Source organism: Sciurus carolinensis, chromosome 3 (genome assembly GCF_902686445.1).
Source record: "Sciurus carolinensis chromosome 3, mSciCar1.2, whole genome shotgun sequence".
Taxonomy (NCBI): domain Eukaryota; kingdom Metazoa; phylum Chordata; class Mammalia; order Rodentia; family Sciuridae; genus Sciurus; species Sciurus carolinensis.
The window spans coordinates 51,361,123-51,386,017 of record NC_062215.1 but is presented as its reverse complement, the minus strand read 5'-3'; the positions used below and the strand labels follow the sequence as shown (position 1 = coordinate 51,386,017).

At 42.1% G+C, this 24,895-nt stretch overlaps 2 protein-coding genes across 2 annotated transcripts; both read right to left on the bottom strand.

The window, feature by feature from the left end:
* Positions 1-7,381: 7,381 nt before the first annotated feature.
* Positions 7,382-12,909, bottom strand: Rpl26 (ribosomal protein L26). Its single transcript, XM_047547754.1, has 4 exons — positions 12,840-12,909; positions 11,680-11,852; positions 10,477-10,617; positions 7,382-7,553 (listed from the first exon to the last, which is right to left on the bottom strand). The coding sequence occupies exons 2-4, from the start codon at positions 11,845-11,847 to the stop codon at positions 7,425-7,427; spliced, it is 438 nt and encodes a 145-aa protein (XP_047403710.1). The 5' UTR covers positions 11,848-11,852; positions 12,840-12,909; the 3' UTR covers positions 7,382-7,424.
* A 4,641-nt stretch (positions 12,910-17,550) lies between these two features.
* On the bottom strand, positions 17,551-24,418 carry Rnf222 (ring finger protein 222). Its single transcript, XM_047546538.1, has 3 exons — positions 24,266-24,418; positions 21,066-21,255; positions 17,551-19,892 (listed from the first exon to the last, which is right to left on the bottom strand). The coding sequence occupies exon 3, from the start codon at positions 19,864-19,866 to the stop codon at positions 19,231-19,233; it is 636 nt and encodes a 211-aa protein (XP_047402494.1). The 5' UTR covers positions 19,867-19,892; positions 21,066-21,255; positions 24,266-24,418; the 3' UTR covers positions 17,551-19,230.
* Positions 24,419-24,895: the final 477 nt, after the last annotated feature.

Here is a 24,895-nt window from a genome sequence, read left to right as displayed (position 1 = left end):
CCGTCCTGGAAGGTGAGCGAAGCCCGGAAGACGACGACGGGTGGAACGGTTAGCGGCCTCGGGCGGTTGCTGAACCTTCTCCCAGAGAGAAATGGTAGAGTCACATGCCGTGGCCGCCACCCTGGGAAGATTTCCTGACCGTGTGTAGAAGGTATATATACCCAGGTGTATAATATGAAAAAGCAGCTCTCAACTTGGCCCCAACCTGTTAAAACGTGTGCTACGTCTGGACAGTCTCACTGTGAAGAGGTTGCGAGGTCTGATAGTTAGAAAATAACGTCTTGTAAATGGCCTTTTGTTTTAAAAAATCGGAAATGTCTTCTGCAAATGACTTTGGAATGGATTCCTTAGACCATCTCTAGGAGCGGCACTTGTCCACGTTTGTTGAGAGGGTTTGAGGACGTGGAGAGGACTTTGACCATGTGCAGACTGGTTTTATGTAAAAGACATTTTCCTGTTGTAACCATTGTTTTGTGTGCATTTTATTCCTCATTACTGTATATATAGTTGAAAATGCTAAGTACTTTTTTGGAACTATCTAGGCTTTCTAGATGTTCTAAAATGTCTGATATACGTTAAAAGTAGAAGTGGTAACATACAACACATTTCGTACATTTCTTTTTGTTAAAATTCTTATTAAATTTTTTTGGGGGGGCAGTAGCCAAACCCCCTTTTGAGTCGTACAGAGTTGGGTGCTGGTCCTTGGGTGTGCCCACGGTGAGCCAAGACTTGTACCTTATGTCTATGGGTTTTGTTTTACTTTGCTGTGTATATAGTGTATATAAAGGACAAATGAGTCCTAATCTGCATCTAGTCTTATCTAGATGTTAAAGAGGTTGCCAGTGTATGACAAAAGTAGAATTAGTAAACAAATTTTGTATGTTTTGTGTTAAAATTTCTAGGAAGGATTGTCTTACGAAAATTTTGAGCATTATAGCCCACTAGGTCAATGATAGGCCAGAATGCTCATATTTGAAGACATTTTAAAATTAGAACTATTGTTACATGTGTGCAGTTTATTCAAGACTGTCATATACATATTGGACAAACTGAATCCTTACTTGAAACATCTATTCTGGCTAGATGTTTAGAAGTGCCTGATGTATGTTAAATGTAGAGGTAGTAAAATATCACTTTGTAAATATCTTTTTGCTAAAATTCATATGAAATAGTCTTTTGGGGAATGGAACTGTTAAACCACCTCTGTGAGCAGTATAGTACTGTCTGCACTTGTTCAGTAATGTGGAGGAGGTGGGAGGGAAGCAATTGCAAAAGGTAATAACATGTTAGTGTGTTCATACTTGGGACATTTTCAGACATGGATTTTCTTTGTTTTGTGCATTTTGTTTCACTCTGTATATAGTGTATATTATGGGCAAATGAGTTCCAGTTTTGCAACATTTAGTCTCTAGATGTTAAAGACGTTGCCAGTGTATGACCAAGTAGTTAGTAAAATTAGCACATTTTGTACGTTTTGTGTTGAAATTCATAGGAAAGCTTGTCCTCTGTAAATGACTTTTTTTTTTTTTTTTTTTTTTTTTTTTTTTTGTGGTGCTGGGGATTTGAACCCAGGGCCTTGTGCTTGCAAGGCAAGCACTCTACCGACTGAGCTATATCCCCAGCCCCTGTAAATGACTTTTGAATATGAATTTGTTCAGCTATCTCTAAGCATTACATATGTCTGTAGTTGTCCACTGGACTGAGAGTAGAGAGAAGGATGTGAAGGAGGGAAAGATTCAAGGACAAATGGTCATATTAGAAAATACCTCAGATTATAACCATTGCTACGTGTGCAATTTTATTTACCAGTGCTGTGTGCATAGTGGACAGTGGACAGGTTCTTATGTGGAATATCTAGTCCTTCTATATATTTAGAAGTGCTTGATATATTTAAAAGTAGAAGTGGTAGAATTAAAACTTTGTAAATAGCTTTTAAAAAGTGATGGGAAATACTGTTTGGAATTGTTAAGCCACCTCTGAACAGAATACTGTCTGTACTTGTTCACTCGGTTGAGGGAGGTGGGAGGGAAGAAGTTGCAAGGGTGTTTTGTTAAGAGTGTGCTAGAAAACTTCAGCTTACCCACTGCCCTGTGATGTGCATTTCATGTAACTTTGCTGTGCTGTATATATTGTATATATACTGGACAAAGGAGTCCTAATTTTATAATATCTAGTCTCTAGATATTAAAGAGGTTGCCAGTGTATGACAAAAGTAGAGTTAGTAAACTAACACATTTTGTACATTTTGTGTACACTTTCAGTCTTCTGAAAAGGACTTTTGGAAGTGAAATTATAACATCATATCATGTGACACTCAGATGTGGCACATGTGACATAGGAGAAAGAAGTGAAAGAAATGAAGGATTATAGGCCAGAGTGATCCTACTTGGAAGACACCTTCAGATGTAACCATTGTTACATATGTGTAGTTTATTTAACACTACTATGTACATAGTGGAAAAACTTAAGTCCTTATTTGAAACATCTAGTCTTTCTAGATGTTTAGAAGTGCACAAAGTATGTTAAAAGTAGAGGTAGTAAATAAAACACTTTGTAGATATCTTTTTGTTAAAACCCATAATGAAATAACTGTCTTTTAGAAACGGAATGATCAAAACAGTTCTCTGAGCAGTATGCATTGTATTTGTGCTTGTTCAAGGAGAAAGAAGGAAAAGATAATGCAAAGGGCTTTATTCCAACAGGTTTAGATTATAACCATTTTTCTGTATTTTCTGTGAAGCAAGATTGACCATTGTCTCATATCTGAGTTATTTTACTATGCTGTGTAAATAGTGTATATAAAGGACACAAGTCCTAATTTACATCTAGTCTAGATGTTAAAGAGGTTGCCAGTGTATGATAAGTAGAGTTAGTAAACTAACACATTGAGTATGCTTCGTGTTAAATTCATAGGAAAGACTGTTCTTAAAACCACTTAGGAAGTGAATTAGTCATCTCTCAGCATTTCAGATGCATATATCTGACCCCTGGGTTGACTAGAAGGGGAAGGGTTCTAGGCCAGAATGTTCTTGTTTGGAAGACACTTTCAAATTCTAGCCTTTAAAAAAAGGGGGTTTTGCTTCAGAGTGTAGCCTTTGTTCAGTAAGTGTTGCAGTTTATCCAATGCTACTGTATGTATAGTTTAAAACTTAAGTCCTTGTTGAAAACATCTAGTTTCTAGATGTTTAAAAGTGCACAACACATGGTAAAAGTAGAGGACTTAAGTAATGCCTTTTAAGTATTTTTTGTTACTATATAGGAATGGTTGCCATTTAGGAGAATGGAATTGTTGAACTTGATGTCTTGGAGAATATGTGAAAATTAACTGGATGGTGGGTGGGGGAATGAGAAAGTATGCATAGAGAAACGCTCTGGGCCCTTAGATTAGTTCCGATTGTCTAACCATTGTTATATGTGCATTTTAGTTAATATTACTGGGGATTAAAGGATAAGTCCTAATGCCCAAAGTTTGTTAGAAGTAGCAAAATAATCCCTATATAAATATCCTTTTGTTAGTTTTTAGGAAGAACTGTCTTCTGGGAATGACCCTTATTTATCCACCTCTTGGAGCTAGGGGTAGTCCTGAATTTAGTCACTGGAATGGTGCTGAGGGAGAAGAGGAATGGTGAGGGGACGTACTCTTTGCTAGTAGCTCCATATCTGGAAGGCAGGTTTAGATTATAACCATTGATCTATATGCATTTTTGGTAAAGTACTTGCGTTTATTGTGCACAAAGCTCATACTTTATTTCACAACATCTAAGCTTTCTAGATGTCCTGGAGTGACAGTGAATCATAAAAAGTAGAGCTAGTGAATTAGTCAATTTGTAAATAACTTTTTGTTATAATTGATAGAAAAGATCTGGGACTTGGAATTGCTTTGTCTCTGGGCAGTGTGTATCAGGACTTGCTCATTAGGTTGGCAGCAGAGGGGCACAGGGGCGCACACAGGGAAAGACTGGAGCAAGTGCTCAAGGATTGGTATTTCCATGTGAGCCACTGGTGTGTACATCCTCTGACTGTACTATAGGAATACTTTAATTCACTGGGAACATGCATTCTTGCTAATACTTTAGTAGTAGAAATCTGGTAATGAAGCAAGCTTGGTGTATCCTGTTGCTTTGTCTCATTTTAAATTGAGCATTAAGGGAATGCATCATTTTAGTTGTAACTCTGCCAATATGTCTATCTAGAGGCCTGTTGCCATTTCTGCCTTCAGTGAAATTTTTGTCCCTAAGGAAGGATAACAGATTGAGTTGGTATAGCGTATTCTTAGTTATCAAAAATACTCATGTAGCTTTGGGATTTTGAATTGGTGAATATTAATGATGTGTGAAAAGGCATGATGCACACTATAATCTCAATCACACAAAATGAGATATTGTGTATGTATATGCACAACCTGGAGGGGCACGTCCAACTAAGCTGCTTGTGACTAGATGACTTTGTTCTTTGCTTGTGCTTTTATTTTTCCTGTAATGCATACATTAACATTTAAAAAATAAATGCTATTTTAAAAACAAAATAAAAAAAAAAAAAGAAAAAGAAAAAGAAAAAAAGGAAATACCCCAAATGAAGTTCACGTGCCACCAAGATCAGAGAGTACCTCAGGAAAAGAACTTGATACTCAGGTGTCTAAATCAAGATTCCTTAGTTAGAACAAACCTAAGGTACAGGATGGGGATAGGATCAGAGAAAAAGTTCATATGATAATCAGAGGAATCCAACAAGCTTAATAAAACATCGTTGGGATTCTAGCCATCAGATGCAGAGCTGAAGGGAAGGCAGAATCCTGAGAAACAAAGATGGAAATGTTTAAAGCTCTAAGAGTTCCAGTTAAGCTGAGACTGTTTCCAGGTATTACATTCTCTACTAAAAAGGTTCTGAATTCCTCAGCAGCACTGGCTAATTGTGGAATATTCCTGATCCTGACTGATTATAAAACCATTGACTTAATAGAACCCATATTAACATATTGATAAGATATACCCAAATAAAAAAATGTGAAAAATATGCCCGAGTTCAAGCTCCTCAGTGTAAACTGACATTTTAAAGACTGTGAAAGGTCTTGCAGTAAAGAAACCAGTCTGTTTCATCTATCAGTACCATATAATCACTAACATGGGACTTTGTTTTCTAAGGAATATGTATTACCATTCCAGTCAGTCAAGTGGTACTCAGAAGAGACTTAAAACCACAAGATATTCAATGGGATCCAGGAAGAACAACTCTTGATTCCTCACTGAAACCAGCATCTCCCTCGAAAACGGAGTGGCTGTATTGGTTGTTACTTTAGCCTTTCAGGTGATTCCAGAAGGCTTACCTCCATTCAATAAAAAAAATGGAGAGGTTGGAAATAATTTATAACATAGTTCAAAGGTCACCTTCGGCTAACAGAGCTATTTTGGTTGATCCAGTCCCCTTAGGTGGAGCCTTTCATCCCGTTTCCTAGTATTTAAGTGACCTTTTTCACCTTACATGCTCAGTGCTATAGATTTCTTAGTTGCCAATGTCTTTTCTAAAGCAACATGAAAGAAATATGGCCCTAAATAAATTTTTTGATGTGATTTGTGTTGGTGGGATAACTGATGGAGCTTGGTTAGAGAAAACTGGATTCTCAGAAGCTGTATTTACTCCCTTCCCCATTCACCGGAGTCTCTGCTTTAACTTTAGTCAGTCTCCTTCCTGATGTATTCGATAACTACAGCTCATTACCATCTTTCCCTCTTCTCCAGCCTGCTGGGGAACTGTGCTTTGCATTTTTGCTCCATTGGTTCAGGTGTATATAACCTAGAAGGCTGAGGTTTCTACCTACCTGCATCCCATCTGGATGGATAGTGTTTGAGCACGAAAAGGTGTTCAAAGGGTATCTCTGAAACACATCATTTATAGGTACTCGGTAATTACCGAAGCAGTGCAGCAGTATGGTTGAGTCTAAGTTCTTAAGAATTCAATTTTTCACTCTACTGTGACTAAGGCAAAGTTACTGGGGCTTCAGTATTTTTCATCTGTAATGGGGAGAATATACAGCAGGTCACTATAAGGACCCAATAATGCAGATGTCACCTTCCTTGAAACACACTAGTTCAAGCTAATTCTTCGGGTATCACCTACTTAGTGAAGTCTTTCTTATGTGACTTTCACAGCCTCAGCATACCTGATCTAGTTCCACATGCTTCAGTGGGCTAATCATCATCCCCACCCACCTGGTAGAGGGTAGAGAGCCAGGGCTGAACAACACTGAACCCAGGTGGTTCAAAGGCCAAGGTGAAAGGGACACCCACCCCTGCCCTCAAACTTCAACTCCCTATAGTGCTGGCTCTGCATTTCCATTATCCATCCTCCCCTCTGGAAGTGAGGCTGTGGAAGCCGGAAGCTGGTGCATCCCAGAAAGGGGCCCTAGGCAGGGGAGAAATATTTAGAACGCAGAGGGCTGGGCCCAACCAGGACAGCTGTGCAGACTCAGAATTCCGCGATTTAGCTGAGGTGATACCTAGGGCCGGCATGTGACCTGCCTAAGGCAAGTAACATTACCCATTTCTCACACTGTTGCAAACCCTCAAAAGTAAAACGCCTCCTGTCTGGAAAGTGAATTGTCTTTATGTGTTCTGCCTGCTTATAGGACTATACACACTGCTGCTGCTATAATCATCAATCATGGGGCATTTCACACCATTTCAGTACTTCAAGAAAACCTACATTTTAGAACATTTTGTATTTCATATTGCACCCCAAAGATCTGCTAGGGTTTGGACTAATGGCACTCAATCAGCAACAGTGCAGAAAATAAGTTCAGAGGGCCTACATGTAGCTCAGAGAATGAGACATCTCACTTTAGAGGAAAAGCAAGTCACAGCCATTCCTTAGTCTATGGAAGATTTTCTATCCAATGACATGTACATTTTTATGAAAAAAAAAAAATTTAAAAATATGCTGAGTCTATATAGCAGCCCATTAGGAGGAAGACAAAGTCAAGTAAATGTTCCCAACTGGTTTCTCTTGTAGGCCATCCTGATGAGCCCCGTGCAGCCATGATATACTCCAAATATTTCTGTGCCTGCTGTAAAAAAACAAATACACAAAAACCCACCATCTGATTTCAGAAAACTGTTAAGGAAAAAACAAAAACAAAACAAAAAACAAAACCCCCCAAACCACAACACTTCTCAATTATGAAAGAACTGATCCTCGGATGTCAAAGGTCAACTCTACCTAAACAGCATTTTTCATTAGAATTGAGCCACAAGTAAAATCGAGGGCCAGTCTCTGAACAGCAAATATCACCCAAACTTCCCTTTACAAATCCAAAGTCTGACAAAGTGCTAAGAAACCAAATCACTGAAAAGGAGCCGGTGATTCAAAGTACCACACATAAAACATCTTCATTTTAGCAGTTTTTAATGCAAGTTGTAAATATGGTTACTTTATTCCTGCATCTTCTCAATTGTTTCTTCTTTATATTTGCCCTTTTCCTTTCCTACTTGGCGAGACTTGGCCTTCCGTTCCAGGATCTTTTTGCGGTCTTTATCCAGTTTTAGTCTGGTGATAACCACCTGCAGAAAAAATGAAAAACACTCCCAGGCTTTAAACAATCACCAACACAAAAAGGCCTTACATCCAATCCCACTTACTAAACCTGTAGTAGTAGCAGATGCTTAAACATGAATAAGTTCCAGTAATGATTGTTTAGCCCCCAAACCAGACCTGGCTTCCCATGTTCTATAATGCTCTCCCAACAAAGAAGAAAAGGAGAGGCAGTATCATGATTCTTCTCACAGCCTCTTCTGTGCTTTATCACAAAATGTCTTTCAGTGTGAAATACAACTATTCAACATCTCTCACCCCAGTTTTACAAGCCAATCAAGTCACATACTTTTTTTTTAACTAAAGTAACTTTAGAATTCTAGAGTTAGATATTAAACATAGCCTTCATACTTGCTTCAACCTGCAAAATCTTCCATGAAACAAACAACACAGATCTAATCCTAAAGACATCTACATTATGATAAATTTTAGTCTTATTAAAAAAAACTGAGCGGAAGGGTACTCAAGATGAAATTCAGAATGCTGACCAAAACAAAATGATCCATAATCTAATTTGGATTTCATTATTTTGAGATGGAAAACATGTAAATAAGTAAATGTACTTCATTTTGATGTAGAGGAAAAAATGTAGGGTTGATGTAAGGAGGCTGAGTAACAAGACATTTTACACATGGTTATCAGGCAAAACTCTACAAATAAAAACTACAAGTGAACCATCAAGGTATTAACTCTCCAAAGGCAGGAGAACTTGGTAGAACATCTGCCTAGCATGCACAAGGTCTTGAGTTCAAACCTCTGGCATCACAAAAAACAACCCAACCAAAAAACAACAAAACCCAAACTAGAACAGATACCTGGGTCCCATTCCCTAATTCTGCCTCAGTAGGCCTGGGAACCTAGAATTTGTGATTCTATCAAAGTGCCAGGTAATGCTGCCAACCAGTACACATTTTCTGAGTAGCATGATTTAGAACAAACACTAAGACGGTCAGAAGACCAGAACATGTAAGAATGGAAAAAAAATACTGTCAACAAATGGCTGGAGAGGGGACATGATGTTAACATCTTATAGTTAACTCCAACAGAAACAAGCAAACAAGATTCTAAATACCATGAGAGCAGCCAAAAGGTCTTATTGAGCAGGGCATGATGATAGCTATTAGGGAGGCTGAGACAGAAGGACCACAAGTTTGAGGCCAGCCTTGAAAACTTAGCAAGACCCTGTCTTAAAACAAAATAAAATGGGCTGGGGACGTAGCTCAGTGTTTAGAGTGACTTTGAGTTCAATCCCTAGTACCAAAAAAGAAAATCTTATCTGCTGATATGGGCAAGTAACAAATAAATTTAAAAAATGTTATTTTTGGTCTGAGCAACTGGGAGAATAAAGCTGCCATACACTGTGATAGTTAAAAACTGTGAGATCTCAAGGCAAAATCACAAGTATGAACAATTCGGGTTTGAGATACTGATTAGCTTATCCACAATGAAATGCAACAACTGTCAATTGGAAATTGAGTTCAGGAAAGGGGTCTGGGTTGGAACCATCAACTTCTATATACCCAAAGTTCTAAGAATAGAATAAGAGAAGATGACTACTGAGCCACTCCAAGATCAACCATGTCACACATGGCATTAACAAGTACAAAGAAAAGGACAAAAAATTGGTAATTGGTTTGGTGACCTTGACAACAGCTGACCTAGGGTGAGAGGCAAGAATACAATTGGAATAGGTTAAAGAATGGGGTAATCCCTGCTCTTTAAAGACACAGACTGATTAGAGTTGAAGTGCTCTGACACTTGTAACCCACTGGGAGGTGGGGAAAAGACACGATGAAATTTGAATACAGAATTCTAAATGAAAGATATACAGGTGTTTTATTGTACTAGAATTTTGACATTGCTGTAGTTTAAAATTACATTTATGGCAACAACATAAGATCTAAAAAGACCACCTGGTATTTGGATGCTCACTGTGCAAGAACTTTTTGTTTTTCAAATGTTGATGGACCTTTATTTCATTTATTTATATGTGGTCCTGAAAAATCAAACCCAGTGCCTCACACACGCTAGGCAAATGCTCTACTACTGAGCCACAACCCCAGTCCTGTGCATGACCTTTACACTAACAAAAAATTTTTAAAACTTGGAAAATGGGGGCTGGGGTTGTGGCTTAGTGGTAGAGCGCTTGTTTATCACAAGTGAGGCACTGGGTTCTATCCTCAGCACCACATAAAAATAAATAAAGGTATCGTGTCTATCTACAACAACAAAGAATTAAAACTTAGAAAATGGAAATTAGAGAGAGCAGTAATAAACCGGATCCCAAAATGCGTGAATTGCCAATAATTGATTAGACACAACTACTGTACATGGGATCTTCCGTTTGAGCTTCAGGTTTTTTCCATCTATAGATGGTTTAAAACCTACCTCACAAGGTTGTAAAGCTGTCTCTACTGCTTACATGATTCTGCTGAACACACAAAACCAAATGGGGCTGGGGCTTTATTTCATTTTGTAATTACCCTATTTCATAGACATTAAAATACCAATTTTTAGATTGTTGCTATGTTAGCTTACCGACAGTTTTTGTGAAAAAGGTACAGTAAGTGTACATATACAATTAACAAAGACACTGTGAATTCAGAAAATTTTAAGTGATAATTTTCAACATAAATACAATACTGCTTTAAGATATGGTTTCCAAGGCTAGGAATGTAGGTTAGTGGTAGAGATCTCTCAACTAACCTGTAAGGCCCTGGGTTCGACTCCCAGACCTACAGAACAAAAACAGCACCAAACCAAAACCACATGGGTTTCTATCACATCTAAAATCAGGCATTACTTCTAGGGAGGCTCTGTAAACAAGCATTCACACCTGGTAACAATATGTGCTATAAATGCCATCTGTCAAGCATTCTCAAAAACACCTACCTTGCTGGGGTGAATGCCCACATGGACAGTTGTGCCATTAGCCTTTTCCCGTTGCACCCGTTCAATATAGATGACATATTTCTTCCTGTAAACCTGGACCACTTTGCCAATCTGCTGACCTTTATAGTGTCCTCGCACAACCTAAATGCCAATTCAAAATGAGGATCAAAGAATGAGATTAACCTTTTAAGTCAAGAAAACCGTCAATCATTTAATCACCATTCATTCTATCATCCTATCTATAGGACTCTTCAATTTTGAAACACTTAATCATTAAATGTGCCAACAGTTCTTAGTTTTAACTAACTTGTAAATAAACCATGTCCCTATCTACAGTGTTGGCGATTGCATTCCTAACAACTGATGGCCACCAACAGGAGGTTTGTTAAAGTGAGCTCACTTTGGCTTTATGCAGAAGCTGACAACAGACATGTTATTCTTAAAAGTCCACTGAGAAGTCCAACCCAGTGGTAAATAGGATGGGCAACAAGTACTTAGTAAGTGAACGAACCAATTCTTTGCCAGAGGTTAACTGACGAGTTTCCTATCCAGACATTCTAATGGTCCTCAGCCTGCTGGGAAGCAACTCAAAGAGCTTCTGAACAGACATTTCTTTTCAATTTTATCTTGCACTGCTGTATCTTGAAAACAGATAAGGTTTCCTCTAAGGTCTACCCGCAGTTTTAGCACTAGTCCAGCAGGGATCCATGGTTGTTCTTAACTCATTTTGCTCCTATTGGGAACTGGTTACATTGTATTTAAACAGGAACTGGCCTCATGAAACAATACTGATGATGGGCAAGTTGCTTTACAAATGGCCTGAATTCTTTAATCACCAGTTGCAGGTTATACCTAAGAAACTCATGGAAATTTTCACTTAGATTTGGCAAATTATTTACTGATAAACTCAATCATATGGTACTATATGGTTCAGTTAGAGCTTCTGAATCCAGATTATCAATAATTCTCTTTAATGGACCTCGATGGAAAAATTAATCCCAAAGTAATGTTCTGATCTTCTGTCTTGCTCTTTCATCTCATCACTGCTGCATGCAATACTTTGGAAATTTGACTGCACCAAAAGGAACCAAGAAGTACCATACTTGTGGTTCCTGCAACCCTGTTCTTGAAGCCAATGTCTCAGAATGCAATCCCTCTTCAAAGTGTGGGATCATCTGTCAAAAAATAAGTAGAGATACATACCTGAACTTCATCATCCTTTCGGATGGGCATAGATCGAACATTGTACTTCTGTCTCAGCTCTTTGGAAAGAGGGGAGGACATAATCTTCCTGCGAATGTGTGACGGTGCATTGAAATGCCTTTTGCGGTTCTTGCTTCGGTCAGAAGTCACAAAAGGATTGAACTTCATTTTAGCTAAATAAAAAATTAAACACACCCTTAGATGATCAAAGTCTCATCTAGTTTTCAAACAGCTGCAGCAGTTTCATCTTTAAAATGAATCTTTTTCAAGTTTAAAAACGTTCAGATGTCTTACTCTAATTGCATCAAAAACTGCTGGCACTGAAAGGCCTATGGAGGGAAGTTTGCAATTTAAAAAAATCTATGCTTTGCGGGGATGTTATCTCTATCTTTATGGAATAAAGACTTCCATTAATGGCACATCTTTACTTAAAAGCTTTGTGTATGTGTGTGTGTGATGCTGGGTACTGAACCCAGGTGCATTTTGCCACCAAGTTACACAGCCTCAGCCCTTTTGGGGAGACAGGATCTTGCTGAGACTGGCCTCGAATGTGTCACCCTCTTGCCTCCCATGTTGCGCCACCGCGACAGGTTTGTTATAAAACTTGTTTGTATTCTCCAAACTCCTTAGGTATTGTGTGAAGGAGCCAACAGTATTCTTTCTGAATTAGGACAAGGTATACCGAATACCTAATTCGTCAAACATAACATCATGTTTTAGAAGGTCAACCAACATTCGCCTTTTACGAACATGAATGTGAATATATTTAGACTCTCCAAAATCGGTCAGCCGCCGCCCCCAATCTTGAACCTGGAAATTCTTACAGAAATCTTGGGTCCAAAAATGGTCAAGAGCACTTTGGAAGCTCTACAAAGATTTTAACAAGTACAGGCGGTTTTTCAAGAAAATATACTGCTTAGTCCTTTTTTTTTTTTTTAAATCTCCTCAGGCTTCCTTCCCTCCAACTCGTTTTCAAGTTCCCAAAATCTCTCATCCCCTCTCAGGTTTGGTGGACCCTAAGCCAGGTTAAAACCATCCCGGCCTTCCTCTCTGGTTGCTATCCGGCCAGCAGGAGAATCTCGGGACCCCAGGGGTGGAGACACACTACTCCCAGAAACGGATGGCTGCAGATTACACGCATTACCCCACCGTATCCTCACCCGATGCCGCTTCAGCGATGGCCGCAAAAGGGAAGAGGCCTACACGTTTCTTCCGGTTCTGTAAGTTAACGGGACATCTCGCGAGATCAGTCTAACGGGAGAGGAGTTTGAGCGAGAAAACTAGAAAGAAAACCAACGGCTAGCGTCACCTCGTGGCTCGGAGGGGAACTGCGAGGAGCTGCAAAACTCGTCCTCCAGACTCCCTAGGGAGGTCTGAGCGCTGCCTCTGATTAGATCTGATAGAGTGATCCTCAGAAGAGTAACGGGGTTTACTTAGGAACCGACTGCCCCAGTTGGTGATGAAGGAGTGAGTGGCCCCAGGGCCAGCCCCGTCACTCCTGGGCGTCGGGTGGTGGGCGCCCCTTTAACCAGAAAAAGGCTGGTCCTACTTTGGGCCACCTGGTGGCGTCGGAATCCCGACCGGTTTGTCACCGGGTGACCTCGAGCTCACCATCCCAACGACGTGGGCATGGCAAAGTGGGGGTCCTTAAATGAGCTTCAGCTGCCTACAAGCCCGACACGCACAGTGACTACACTGTGAGGCGCACCAGAGATTCGAGTCGAGCCGGGGCGACGGACTTTCGAAGGACTAGGGCCACCGATTGCCTCTCACCCGGCGGAAATGGATCTGAGTCCTCATTTCTAACGAGCTCCCAGGTGAAGCCAGACCACAGTGTAAAGGAGCCCGGCATGGGAAAGCCCAAGAAAAAGGGGTACGCTCCTCTGCAGATGTATTTTGAGGCATCAGTTTTTGTTGAATGAATAATGCAGATGTCAAACTGACAGAAGACGCATTTCATAATTCATATAATTCATAGGGTGTAGGGAGTTTGCTGAGTGTTACAGACATCTTTCTACACCTTTTGCGTTATTAGCTTCTTTAATCCATAAAATAATCCTGTCGATACTGGTATTATTATTGTCCCCATTTTACAAATGGAGTAACTAAGCTACATATAAATGAGAGGAACCCATAGTTTATAGCTGAACCCGTGCAGGCAGGCTCCTCAGATCCTTCTGGTAACTCTATATATGACCCCAATTTGTAGGAACTCACTGAGGCAAAGCAAAGAGTGAGAAACCATATATACTTGAGGGCCCAGAGTTCAAATCAGTAAAGAACATGTGTTTTCATTAATTTAAAAAATATAAATTTTTATATGACTATAAATATATCTGTATTCATTTTTCTGGGGCGGGGGGAGGTTTACTGGGGTTGTAACCCGGGAGCAATTTACCATTTGAGCTACATCCCCAGCTTTTTTTTTTTTTTTTTTTTCTTTAATTTTCTTTAATTTTAAGGAAGGTAAGGTAGGGGCCTTCTGTGGCTCCCTATGGCTTTCAGCATCCAAATCAAACTCAGTTTGGCCCCAGCATCCCTGAGCTTCCCTGATGCTTGGGGCATCGCTAAATTGCTAAGGCTGGCCTTGAACTTAAGATCCTCCTGTCTCAGTCCCCAGAGCCTCTGGGATTACAGGAGTGCACTACTGGTGAGTTGTGTATATAGGTACGCTGTGAAGGAAAGAGTCCTGGGTTTTATTTATAATTAAATTCAGTGAGATACCCTTTGCAGCGACTCTACTGAATGAATGCTCTTGGAGCATCTTTCAACAGGCCAACCCTGAACTAAACACTGAAGCTACAAATAAGTCAGAGAGCGCTGGAGGGAAGCTCATTACCTAAGCTCCAACCCAAAGGGAAAAAAGCTCCCTGACGTGGCCGCCGTGGTGCATGCCTATAATGCCAGCAACTCATGAGACTTAGGCAGGAAAATCTCAAGTTCGAGGCCAGCCTCAGCCACTTAGTGAGACCCAGTCTCAAAATAAATAAAAAGTGAAGGGGCAGGTCTGGAGTTGTAGCTCAGTGGTAGAGCGCTTGCCTAGCATGTATGAGGCACTGGGTTTGATTCTCAACACCGCATATAAATAAATAAAAATGAAGGTCCATTGACAACTAAAAAAAAAAAAAAAAAAAAAAAGTGAAGGAATGTTGTTCGGGGGTAGAGCGCCCCTAGGTTTAATCGCTAGTACTGCAGCCCAACAATTTGTGTTCCTGGCAGAAGAGAATGCGGGAGTTAAGGACTATGTCTGCGGTGAGATCATTCTTGACTGTGTTTTGAAGAATGTTAAAATTAGCTCCATGAAGCACTGGGAATAGCCGGAGGGAAATATGAAGACCAGGAGTAGCATGACATTTTCTTTCCAGGAACCAAATCCTTGTGGCTCAAGAGAGAGGCATTCAGAGGGAAGCTCAGGGATGCTGGGGCCAAACTGAGTTTGATTTGGATGCTGAAAGCCATAGGGAGCCACAGAAGGCCCCTACCTTACCTTCCTCTCTGGTCTTCACAGTCACCCCCTTGTCTTAAGGAAGAGCTTTTTAGTTTCCTTCAACCTTTCCTGTCCACACCCTTTTCTTCAGATCTCCCTCATCATCTTCTTTCTTTCCACAAACTCTGCTTCCTCAGCTCCCATCATTATCTGTTACCACCTAGCCATCTCCAGCCTCCCTACTTCCCTTCTCTAACAACGAGTCATCAAAATTAAAACTTCAGCCCACTCTTTGGACAATGTGGCCACTTTATACAGTTGTTGGGCTACTGGTTGTACCCAGAGATGAAAACTACCAGCAGCCTAGTTATAAAGCCTGTTTATCTTAACCAGTGTCTGTTGGGTGCTCCGGCTCCACCCTGCATGATCCTCTGGCAGCTAGTCTGTCTGTTCTCTCTCCCTCTCTTCCCTATATTCCTCTTACCTGATTTGAAAAAGATCCATTAAATTGAATCAAGTTTTTGTGAATCCCCTAGACACACCAAAGCAGGGATTATATCCAGATTTCACACCTAAAGTGGAATACATTTTTTTCTAGCCACCAAACCATGACATTCACTCACGCAAATATTATCTTATAGTCAGCTCTTACTACTTCTAAATTCTGTGTCAAGGTACTGGAGACACCAAGATCTTTAAGATCTAGCCTCTCCTGAAGGAGCACTTTGCCTAGAAGAGGGCACAGACATGTCAACCAAGAAGCATAATAACATGTACTAGGAAGATGATGGGGTACAGTGTGAGTGTGGGAAGCATAGCAGTGGTCAGTTACTGAGTTAGGAAATGGGAAGTCTTAATAGGTCACCCTCAGACTGTCTCTGGAAAGCTAGGCAGATGAGCGTGGAAAGCGTGTTCCAGGGCCCAGTAAATTATGATGTGGTTTCTTAAGCTTACCTGGGAGGCCTACACTGTCAAGTATGTATTAGAGTTAAAGATTATTATGAAAATGGGAGGTGGCAGTGTGGTATGCCTCTGGACAAGGGGAGGAGGAAAAGAGCAATGGAGTTTAGGTTTGACCCTGGGTATCCATCCTCTATATATTTAGTATATGACTGTCTACCTACCTACCTACCTACCTACCTACCTACCTATCCATCCATCCATCTATCATTATCTGATGGTATCTTCCCTGTAGAGCCCTGACCCCAGCTTGGATGCTTAAAGCAAACAATTTTATTTAAGAAAGATCAAGAAAGGTAGAGAAGGGAGATCAGAACAAACATATTAAATGACAGGGCCCAAAGAAATCCACAGAAACTTAGGAATATTGAAAAGATCAAACTTTTTGCCTTACTTCCTGAGGGCCTGTTAAACATAAGATGTCATACTTCTAACCAGACAAACAAGTTCCACAGAGCTAGTGGTCAACACTCTGTAGTCACAGGACAAGTGACTTGGCAGTTCTTCAATGTTCTTGGGGCAATCTCCCCACCAGGTAACAGGTGTGTACACTGAAGATTTTTGGCTTCTAATATTTTTCAATTTGATTTGTGTGTGTGTGTGTGTGTGTGTGTGTGTGTGTGTGTGTGTGTACTAGGGTCTCATCCATGCTAAGCATGTGCTGTATCACTGAGCTATATCCCCTTCAATTTAATTTTTGAGTAAATACATCAAAAAGCATAAATAGCATAATCTCCCTCAGATTATCATCCCCTTCCAGAGGGATAATAGTTAATCACTGTTATTAGTTTTCATGTATCTTTCCAAATTCTTTATGCGGAAATAAGCAAACAGGAATATAAATTCTCATTTCCCCTTCTTTCTATATACATTGTAGTATCTGATATCTGGTGCTCCACACCTGGATTGTTTCCATTTGCCATTGTAGCCTGGAGGTGTTCCATGTCATTCCATGAGTCCTTCCTTGTTCACTTTATAACTGCACTGTAGCCCCTAACCATAAGTTAAAGGACCAATTGCTTACTGATTTAGCATTTGGGGTTTTCCCAATCCTTTGTTATTCTAAGCAGTACTGCAATTATATAACATCGTACACATGTCAGTACTCATACATGCAAGTGTATCTGTAGGATACATTTCTAGAGCAGGAATCACTGGAAACTTTGATAGATAATGTTAGATTTCCCTTGATAAAGAACTTTATCAATATACATTCCTACCAACAATTCACCTATCCACAGTAGCAGGGTAGGTTCTCTTTCAGGATTTGATAAACTAATAGATAAAAAATAGAATTCCAGCAGAATTTTAAATTGCATTTCTTTTACAAAGGGATCAATGTTTAAGGGGAATTTGCATTTGTATTTTCAAAGTATCTTTTTAATTCTAACATGAATTATTCTAAAAGCCCAAGCTCAGAACTTCCCACCTGCATCACAGAGTCTCTGGAATCTTTGAGAAAATATATACCTTTATTTAAAAAATAGCTTTCGAAATTCTTTGAAAATAAAAGAAGTGCTATTGACGAGTCACCACTGAACAATATGAAAACACTGCAGGTATTTTGAAAGAAACTCTGGGCAAACACAACAGAATCTGAAAAGGCTTGAATGAGGTCCCTAGAAATTCACAACATTTTAAAGCAGCTTGGCTGAGGTGAAGACAGACTCAGAGTTTTTATAAAGTTAGTTATTTTTGTTCCTATAATAAATACCCGCACCCCCACAATCCACTGGCACACCCCCATAGCACCAATGTTCTTCTCTGGTCTCAGAAAAGGCATAAAGAAGCCCTGTAAGTGCTTTAAAGCAGTCCTCCCTATGTCACAAATGTCCTCTGCATTATGGACCTCACTCTCTAATGGTCCCCAAATGATGACCACTACAGATATTTTGGAACCAGATAAGAGGCACAGTGGTGTTTTCTCCCTATAGATAGCAAACGTTGATAAGAGGGGTATGGGTTGTGGAGGGCTCAGCTTTTGGCACCTGGTGCCAGCCCCCATGTATTTGTGACAATAGCTAGAGGTTTCTGCTGCTTTCCACCATCTGTGCACTGGTTGACTTATGGGCCTCAGACAGCCAATAGCTCTTCACTTGCATACTGCGTCCTCGGACGAGACCCAATACAAGCTTTTCTGGTGGCCCTCATCAAGCGTCCTCAGGTAAAGCAGCCCTGGCCAGCGGTGACAGAGCTGGTTCTTGGCATTTGTTGAGACAGCAGTGTCCCTGCCAAGCGCAGCTGTTTTCTTCTCCACCCTTCCCACCCTTCCTTAGCCAGCTCGGCCTGTGAATCCACCTCAGGAACTGGCCTGGCTGGTGCAGCTTCTAATGAGTGGTTGGGTCAGGAGGAGGAGGAGGAGGACCTGGACTGGGAGCGAGGCGAGAGCCCCCAGGGGTTAATTTGTCCACATTGTTCTCAGCTGACTCCAGTCTTTCCTGTAGAACTTCCCCTCCACTCCCTGCCTTTCATTCTACTCCACCCTTGAGAACCCCAAAACTTAAAATCTGGGCCATTCCTTGAAAGGTAGGTCTGGAGGGCTCAGGTAGACCTCTGATTCTGTGTGTGACCATTAGAATGACCTCAACCTCTGTCAACAGCCTGTGTGGCCTCAACTCTCAGAAGAGGCAGATCCTCTTCTGTTGCTCCCCCTGCATCCCATCCTGGGCCATACCCACTGAGATCAGCTTCCCACTCATGGAAGACCTTCCGGTGGGTAGCAGGCAGGGAGGCTTGGAGGGTGGGATGCTGGGAGGGTTGTGTACAGGTGCTGAGATTCTAGAAAACCTTAGCCTGGGTCCTGGCACCAACTCTACTGTTTGTTTCTGTTTGTCTTAGCAACTTAGAAAATCCCCAGTGAGAATTCTGGCTTGGAAGAGGTCTGCCACTGGGCCCTCATTCGGCAAGACATAGGCCAGCAGAGCTTCCTTGTCCAAAGGAGGCCCACTTGGCTTTAGGCAAGTCACCTGGCAGGTAGATGCACTTCACAGCACTCGGATCCCTCTCTCTGCCCAAGCTCCTCCCTCAGAGCTGGGTTGCACCAGGTCTGCACTCGGCTTCCTCTGCCCCCACCCAAGCCATGGCTAGACAGGCCACAAGTGCAGCTGCTACCAGAGAAGCTCTCAGGCTGGACCTCACTCCTTCGTCCCTCCAGTTGTCACCACTCATGCCTGCTTCCTCACTAACAGTACCCAGGGCAGGATGGCGGCTACCACAGCCACCACAGCGATGAGGGTTATGAGCAGGAGGGCCCGTGACCGGCAACAGAAGGAGCGGGTGGAGCTGGGAGCCGGGGACACCTCCGAGAGCTCTGCCAGGCTGCGACGTGGCAGCACACTGTCCTGCTCTCCCAGGGGCATCCCATGGCGACTGATGATGAAGATCTGAGACTCCCGGGGCAGGCTGGGCAGCAGGTCCAAGGGGAGCTGGGTGCCATGGCTGGAGGATGGTCTCCAGACCTGCTGGGAGACGGCCAAAGGGTTTGTGTGCCCTCCACGGTCTGGTGAGGGCACAGAGGGCAGGCCCACTGGCACAGCCAGGGTCTGCGAACTCTTGTCCAGCATGGAGGGCCAGCGGGAGCTCTTCTTGCTGAGGAAGGTGACATAGCGGCAGATGGGGCAGATGATGGTCCTCTGTACCTGCCCGTCCACCTGGGTGGACAGCAGATACTTGACTAAGCAGTCATGGCAGAACACATGGCCGCAGCTCAGCGTCCGACTGGCGCCCTCCAGATCCCGGAACTTCTCATAGCACACAGGGCACTCGCTGCCCGAGCTGTCCTTGCTCTCCCCTTCTGACATGACCCTTCAGAGAAGGCAGGGTTTAGCTAGAGAAAGGAGGAAGGTGGAGGATCATGAACATCCAGGTCTTCTTTCCTCCCTCCCTCCCACTTCCTAACTTCCACCCACACCTCCATGGCTTCTCTAAGCTTTGTCTTTGTCTCTTCCTCTTCTTTCTACTCCCACTCTTTTCTCTTCTGCTGCTTCTCTTTAGTGCCCTTTCGGATTCAAACCAAAACCTAAGACCTAGAGACCTAAGATCCTTAGGAAGGGTATGTGCAGGAGCTTCTGGAAGGAGTGTTGGAAAACAGATAAGAGATCCCAGCCGCGTTGGACTCTGGAGGGAGGTGTGTGGAGCATGATGAAGACTACTTGAAGTGCCCGATGCCTCACCCCAACCATGACATGTACTCATGGTGAGGTCACCACCTCACCTCTTCCTGGTCCATGCAGAAGTGAAGACAGGAGGACCCAGTTCCCTGGGCAAACAGAGAGCTAAGAAAATGTATGCCTGGTCTCAGTCCAGTCTTCAGTTTGGGCCTGTATCCAAAGTGGCCATTTTTCAGAAACTACCCACTATTCCTTAACTTTCCCCCTCAGCTAGGATTGGCTGATGCATGGAATTTCCTCCAGTCACTGGATTGCATTCCTCTGTGCTAAGGGTGGGTATAAAGCTATGACTGTTTAAAAATAAAGCTCACCTATAAGGAAGAATGAAACTATGGCATTTGCCAGTAAATGGATGGAACTGGAGACTGTCATGCTAAGTGAAATAAGCCAATCCCCCAAAACCAAGGGCCAGATATTCCCTTTGATATGCTATGCTAACACACAGTAATGGGGGAGTGGGAGAGGAAGAATAGAAGTTCACTGGATTAGACAAAGGGGAATGAAGGAAAGGGAGAGGAGATAGGAATAGGAAGGACAGTAGAATGAATCGGACATAAGTTTCCTATGTTCGTACGTGAATACATGACCAGTGTAACTCCACATCATGTTCAACCACAAGAACAGGATCCTAATTAGAATATATGCCATGTATATATAATATGTCAAAATACATTCTACTGTCATGTATATCTAAAAAGAACAAATAAAAAACATGTAACATTTAAAAATAAAAGTTCAGAGGGGCTAGGGACGTAGCTGTGTGGGAGAGCACTTGCCTAGCATATGCAAGCCCCTGGGTTCAATCCCTAGTACAAAAGCTTGGAACTTACACATGAAAGTGCCTGCTGGCCCTCGTCACAGTCATACACCCACCATGCTCAGTCATTCTTCAAATTCTTCTTCCACGGCTGCCTAAGGCAGTCAGAGAACCTGCTGATTAAACTCATTGAAGGCAGATTTTCATTCTTGGAGGATGTGTCTGATGTTTTGGAAATGACCAGAACTCAGTGGGAGCCAAATCTGGAGAGAAAGTAAAGGAGAGATCAAGTGGCATGATGTTGAGATCAAAAATATGGAGTCACTACAAAGTAACATGGATTGAAACAGAATCTGGCTACAAAGGAGAGAAACCTCCCTGCCCCCCCAAAAATGCTCTCAGCAGAATTGTCAATGATTTTGAAGGGAAAAACCTGCTTGGATATGTGGTAATATCCAAGTGTCTTCATTTAAAAGGCCCCAGTATTACAATTGTGTAGCCCAAACTTATCTAGAACAGCCTCTTTGGAAGGAACCATGATTGCCCGTTATTGATTATATTCTTCCTTCAATGAAAGAGACAAAAGACCCTAAGACACACTGACAAAGTAAGAGTTATATGGCCATCCCTGAGGCCTGACAGACATGATGGGAACGAGATCAGCTACTGGGAAGGACAAACTATAAAGATCACAAATATTTTGGTTTTGCTCCCCTCTCTTGGCTTGGTTTCAAGTCCATTTTGCCAAGTTGAAAATGTCCTATCACTAAGAAAGCGTAAAAATATTTCATGGTGGTGGTAGGAGACCTGGGATCATGGAGGAAACCCCAAAACCTTTGCAGGGGTCTCCAGATTTGGTCTCTGAAGTGGTCAATAAGGTGTGCAGGGTAGGGGAAGGGATTCAAGTGCTCAGATAGTAGAACCAGGTTTTAATCCTTGATGTATCCATTTCTGGCTCTGTATATAATCTTGACCAAGTTGTTTAACCTCTCTAAGTCTTAATTTCTTATCTGTAAGATGAAGTTGATAATAATAGTTCTACTTTCATCCCATAGTCCTGAGTTAATGCAAGTGAAGAGTATGGCACACAGTAAGTGGTCAATAAATGGGAGTTGTCCCTGTTAAGGAAAATTAAGTCCTCCCTCTTCTCTTAGAGGGAGCTTTGACAACCTCTGTTATGGGTCTTAACTAAAAAGAGGGGGAAGCTCACCTCAAATTACAATACCTGAACAAGATAACCATAGATTAGGTAAGTGATGGGCAATGGATAAAAATTAAGATGGCAATTCTGGGGTTTATAACACACTGGGAAGTGTCTAAAACTAACCAAGGAGTTATTATTAGGAAGACCATGATTTTCTCAAGCTAACCAATTACCAACATGTCCTTCTGCATTTCATAACTCCTCACAGGTATATAATATTAATTCATTTTTTCCTTCCTTCCATCCATCCATCCATTCATTCATCCATTCATTCATCCATCCAATTATTCAATAGATATTTACTAAGCATCTGCTATTTGCTCAATACTGAGCTTACGCATTGGAGACAAGCAGTGATCAAGAACACCTTTCATGAATTTTTAGAGCCTAGAGGACATTTATACATTTTCTTGAAAAAGAGATTTTTTTTAAAGGAAGATTGATGATCAGTAGGCTAAGTGGTTGGGATAACTGAGAAGTAGGGGTCAAAGTAGGCAAGAGAACAAGAGCAAATAAAAGAATATCAGGGGGAAGAATGAACTTTAGCCATTGTTGAACCTCCTAGTTTTGTAGATGAGCAGAGTCAGGTGTAGAGAGGGGGAGAGACTTGCCCAGGGTCACTTGGGAAGATGATGGAGAGGGAGATAGCAAAGAAAGAAGATCCCATAGATGATAGGACATTACTGGAATTAGTTATTAGATTGGATGAGTAGACATTAGCTAATTTGGGAAACATGGAAGGAGGAGGAAAGTTTTTTTTTTTTTTTTTTTTTTTTTTAAACTTCTCGTTTCAGTTCCAGGCAAAGTAAAAGGGGTTCAGGGAGTGTAGAAGACATCCCAAGCCCCCACTGATGGCATCTTTCCGCTGCAGTCCTTTCTACTTCATGTGTTTCAGGAGACCATGGCATTCACACCTGGACAATCTCGTCTCCTTCCCCATCTTCTTCTCACCTCCCTTTCTCAGTCTTTCTATGCCCCCTCCTTTCTTGCATCTCTCCCTTTCTCTATTCTATGCCATTCTCCATTTTTTTTTTTTTTTTTTTTTTTTTTTTTTTTTTTTTGCGGTGCTGGGGATTGAAGCCAGGGCCTTGTGCTTGCGAGGCAGGTACTCTATCAACTGAGCCATATCCCCAGCCCGCCATTCTCCATTCTTGAGTTCCTCTGATGGACCTGACTGGGTCGAGTGCTGGCCTATGAGAAAAGGCAGCAGAAGAAATGCAAGGAACATGCTCTAGTCTGGGCATAAGATAGTGAAGTAACAAAACAAAACATTCTATGCCAAAGGCATCACCATTGGTGTCTTAGGAAATTGGGGGGAAGAGGACTGGAAAGTCCTCTTTGCTGAGATGGGACCAGTGTTAAGCTAATAATAAGTAATTACAACAGCTACCGTTTATTGAACACTAATTATGTGCTTGGCATTTTGCATCCCTTCCTGGTAAATTCTGACAATAACTTTGGGAGGTAGGTATTATCTCCATTTTACAGACAGGGGAACTGAGGCACAGGGATTAAGTGAAATAATTTATTCAAAGTCACACTGCTATTATCAGCCAGACCCAGGATTTGAACCCAGAACAGTCTGACTACACAGCCCTCACCATGAACTATGAATTGTCACATCTACTGAGGGCTTGGATGGGCCTCTGTGGAAGGCTTTCCAGACTTTGGTCAAGGGAGTAGATGAAGAAATATGGATAGAAAAGTGACTACCCAAACTTCCCCCTCAGAATAGTGAGGCAGGAGGAAGGCAATGGCTGGCAAACCATCTCCAGGATGGGGGGAACAGGTGTCACTAGCCCTGGGAAACCACCCCTACTAAGAGACATTGACACTTCTAGGCACCTAGTATTCCCCAGAGCCATAATGCAAGTCTCTACAGTTTTAGCTATGACTACATCCTCATCCATAAGCACCACACATATCATATTCATTCTCTCTCTCTCTCTCTCTCTCTCTCTCACACACACACACACACACACTCACACACAGACACCTGTATCATTCCAGTTTCAATTCAGAACACTGCCATGCTTCTTCCCCACACCCCGCCAGGACCCCAGACTCACTTGGGATTTGACCCGAGAGAGTAGCATCCGCCTTTCTATCCGGCGCCTCCGCAGAGCAGCTGGGAGCCACGCAGAGGCAGGAGGCCGGCAGCTCGATCCTCTGCCGCTGCTGTCACTGTGACAGCCGCGGAGTCATTTCCTAATGACCGAGCAGGTTGGTAGGACAGCGCCGGGAAGTGAATGTTGCCCAACCCGTTTGAGACCAGGAGGCTCTTGGCGTTGCCCAGGGGTTGGGCAGCTGCTGGCATCAGGTGATCCTGATGAGGATGCTAGGAGAGGAGCCTCTGGTCTGAGTCAGAGGGGCTCACGATGGAGACAGTGACCCAGGGCCCCTCTGGCGGAGGCTCCCCAGGCTTCTTCCTAACAGGAATATCATAGTCCTTCCACCCTCAAGGACACATTTCAGTGACCCCACCACATCCATCCCCATCCTGTGCACCAGATGAAGGATCAGTAAATCAGCCTCAGGAAGGTTGTGACACACAAATATTTGTGTGATGTGCCTGTGTGCATTTATCATTCATCAAACTCTCAGAGAGGGGCTCAGACTGTCAAAAGACAATTCACTACTGAAATAAAGGGGCAGACAAGTTATTCCCTCTATCCAATGTCTGCCTCTTTTATTTATGG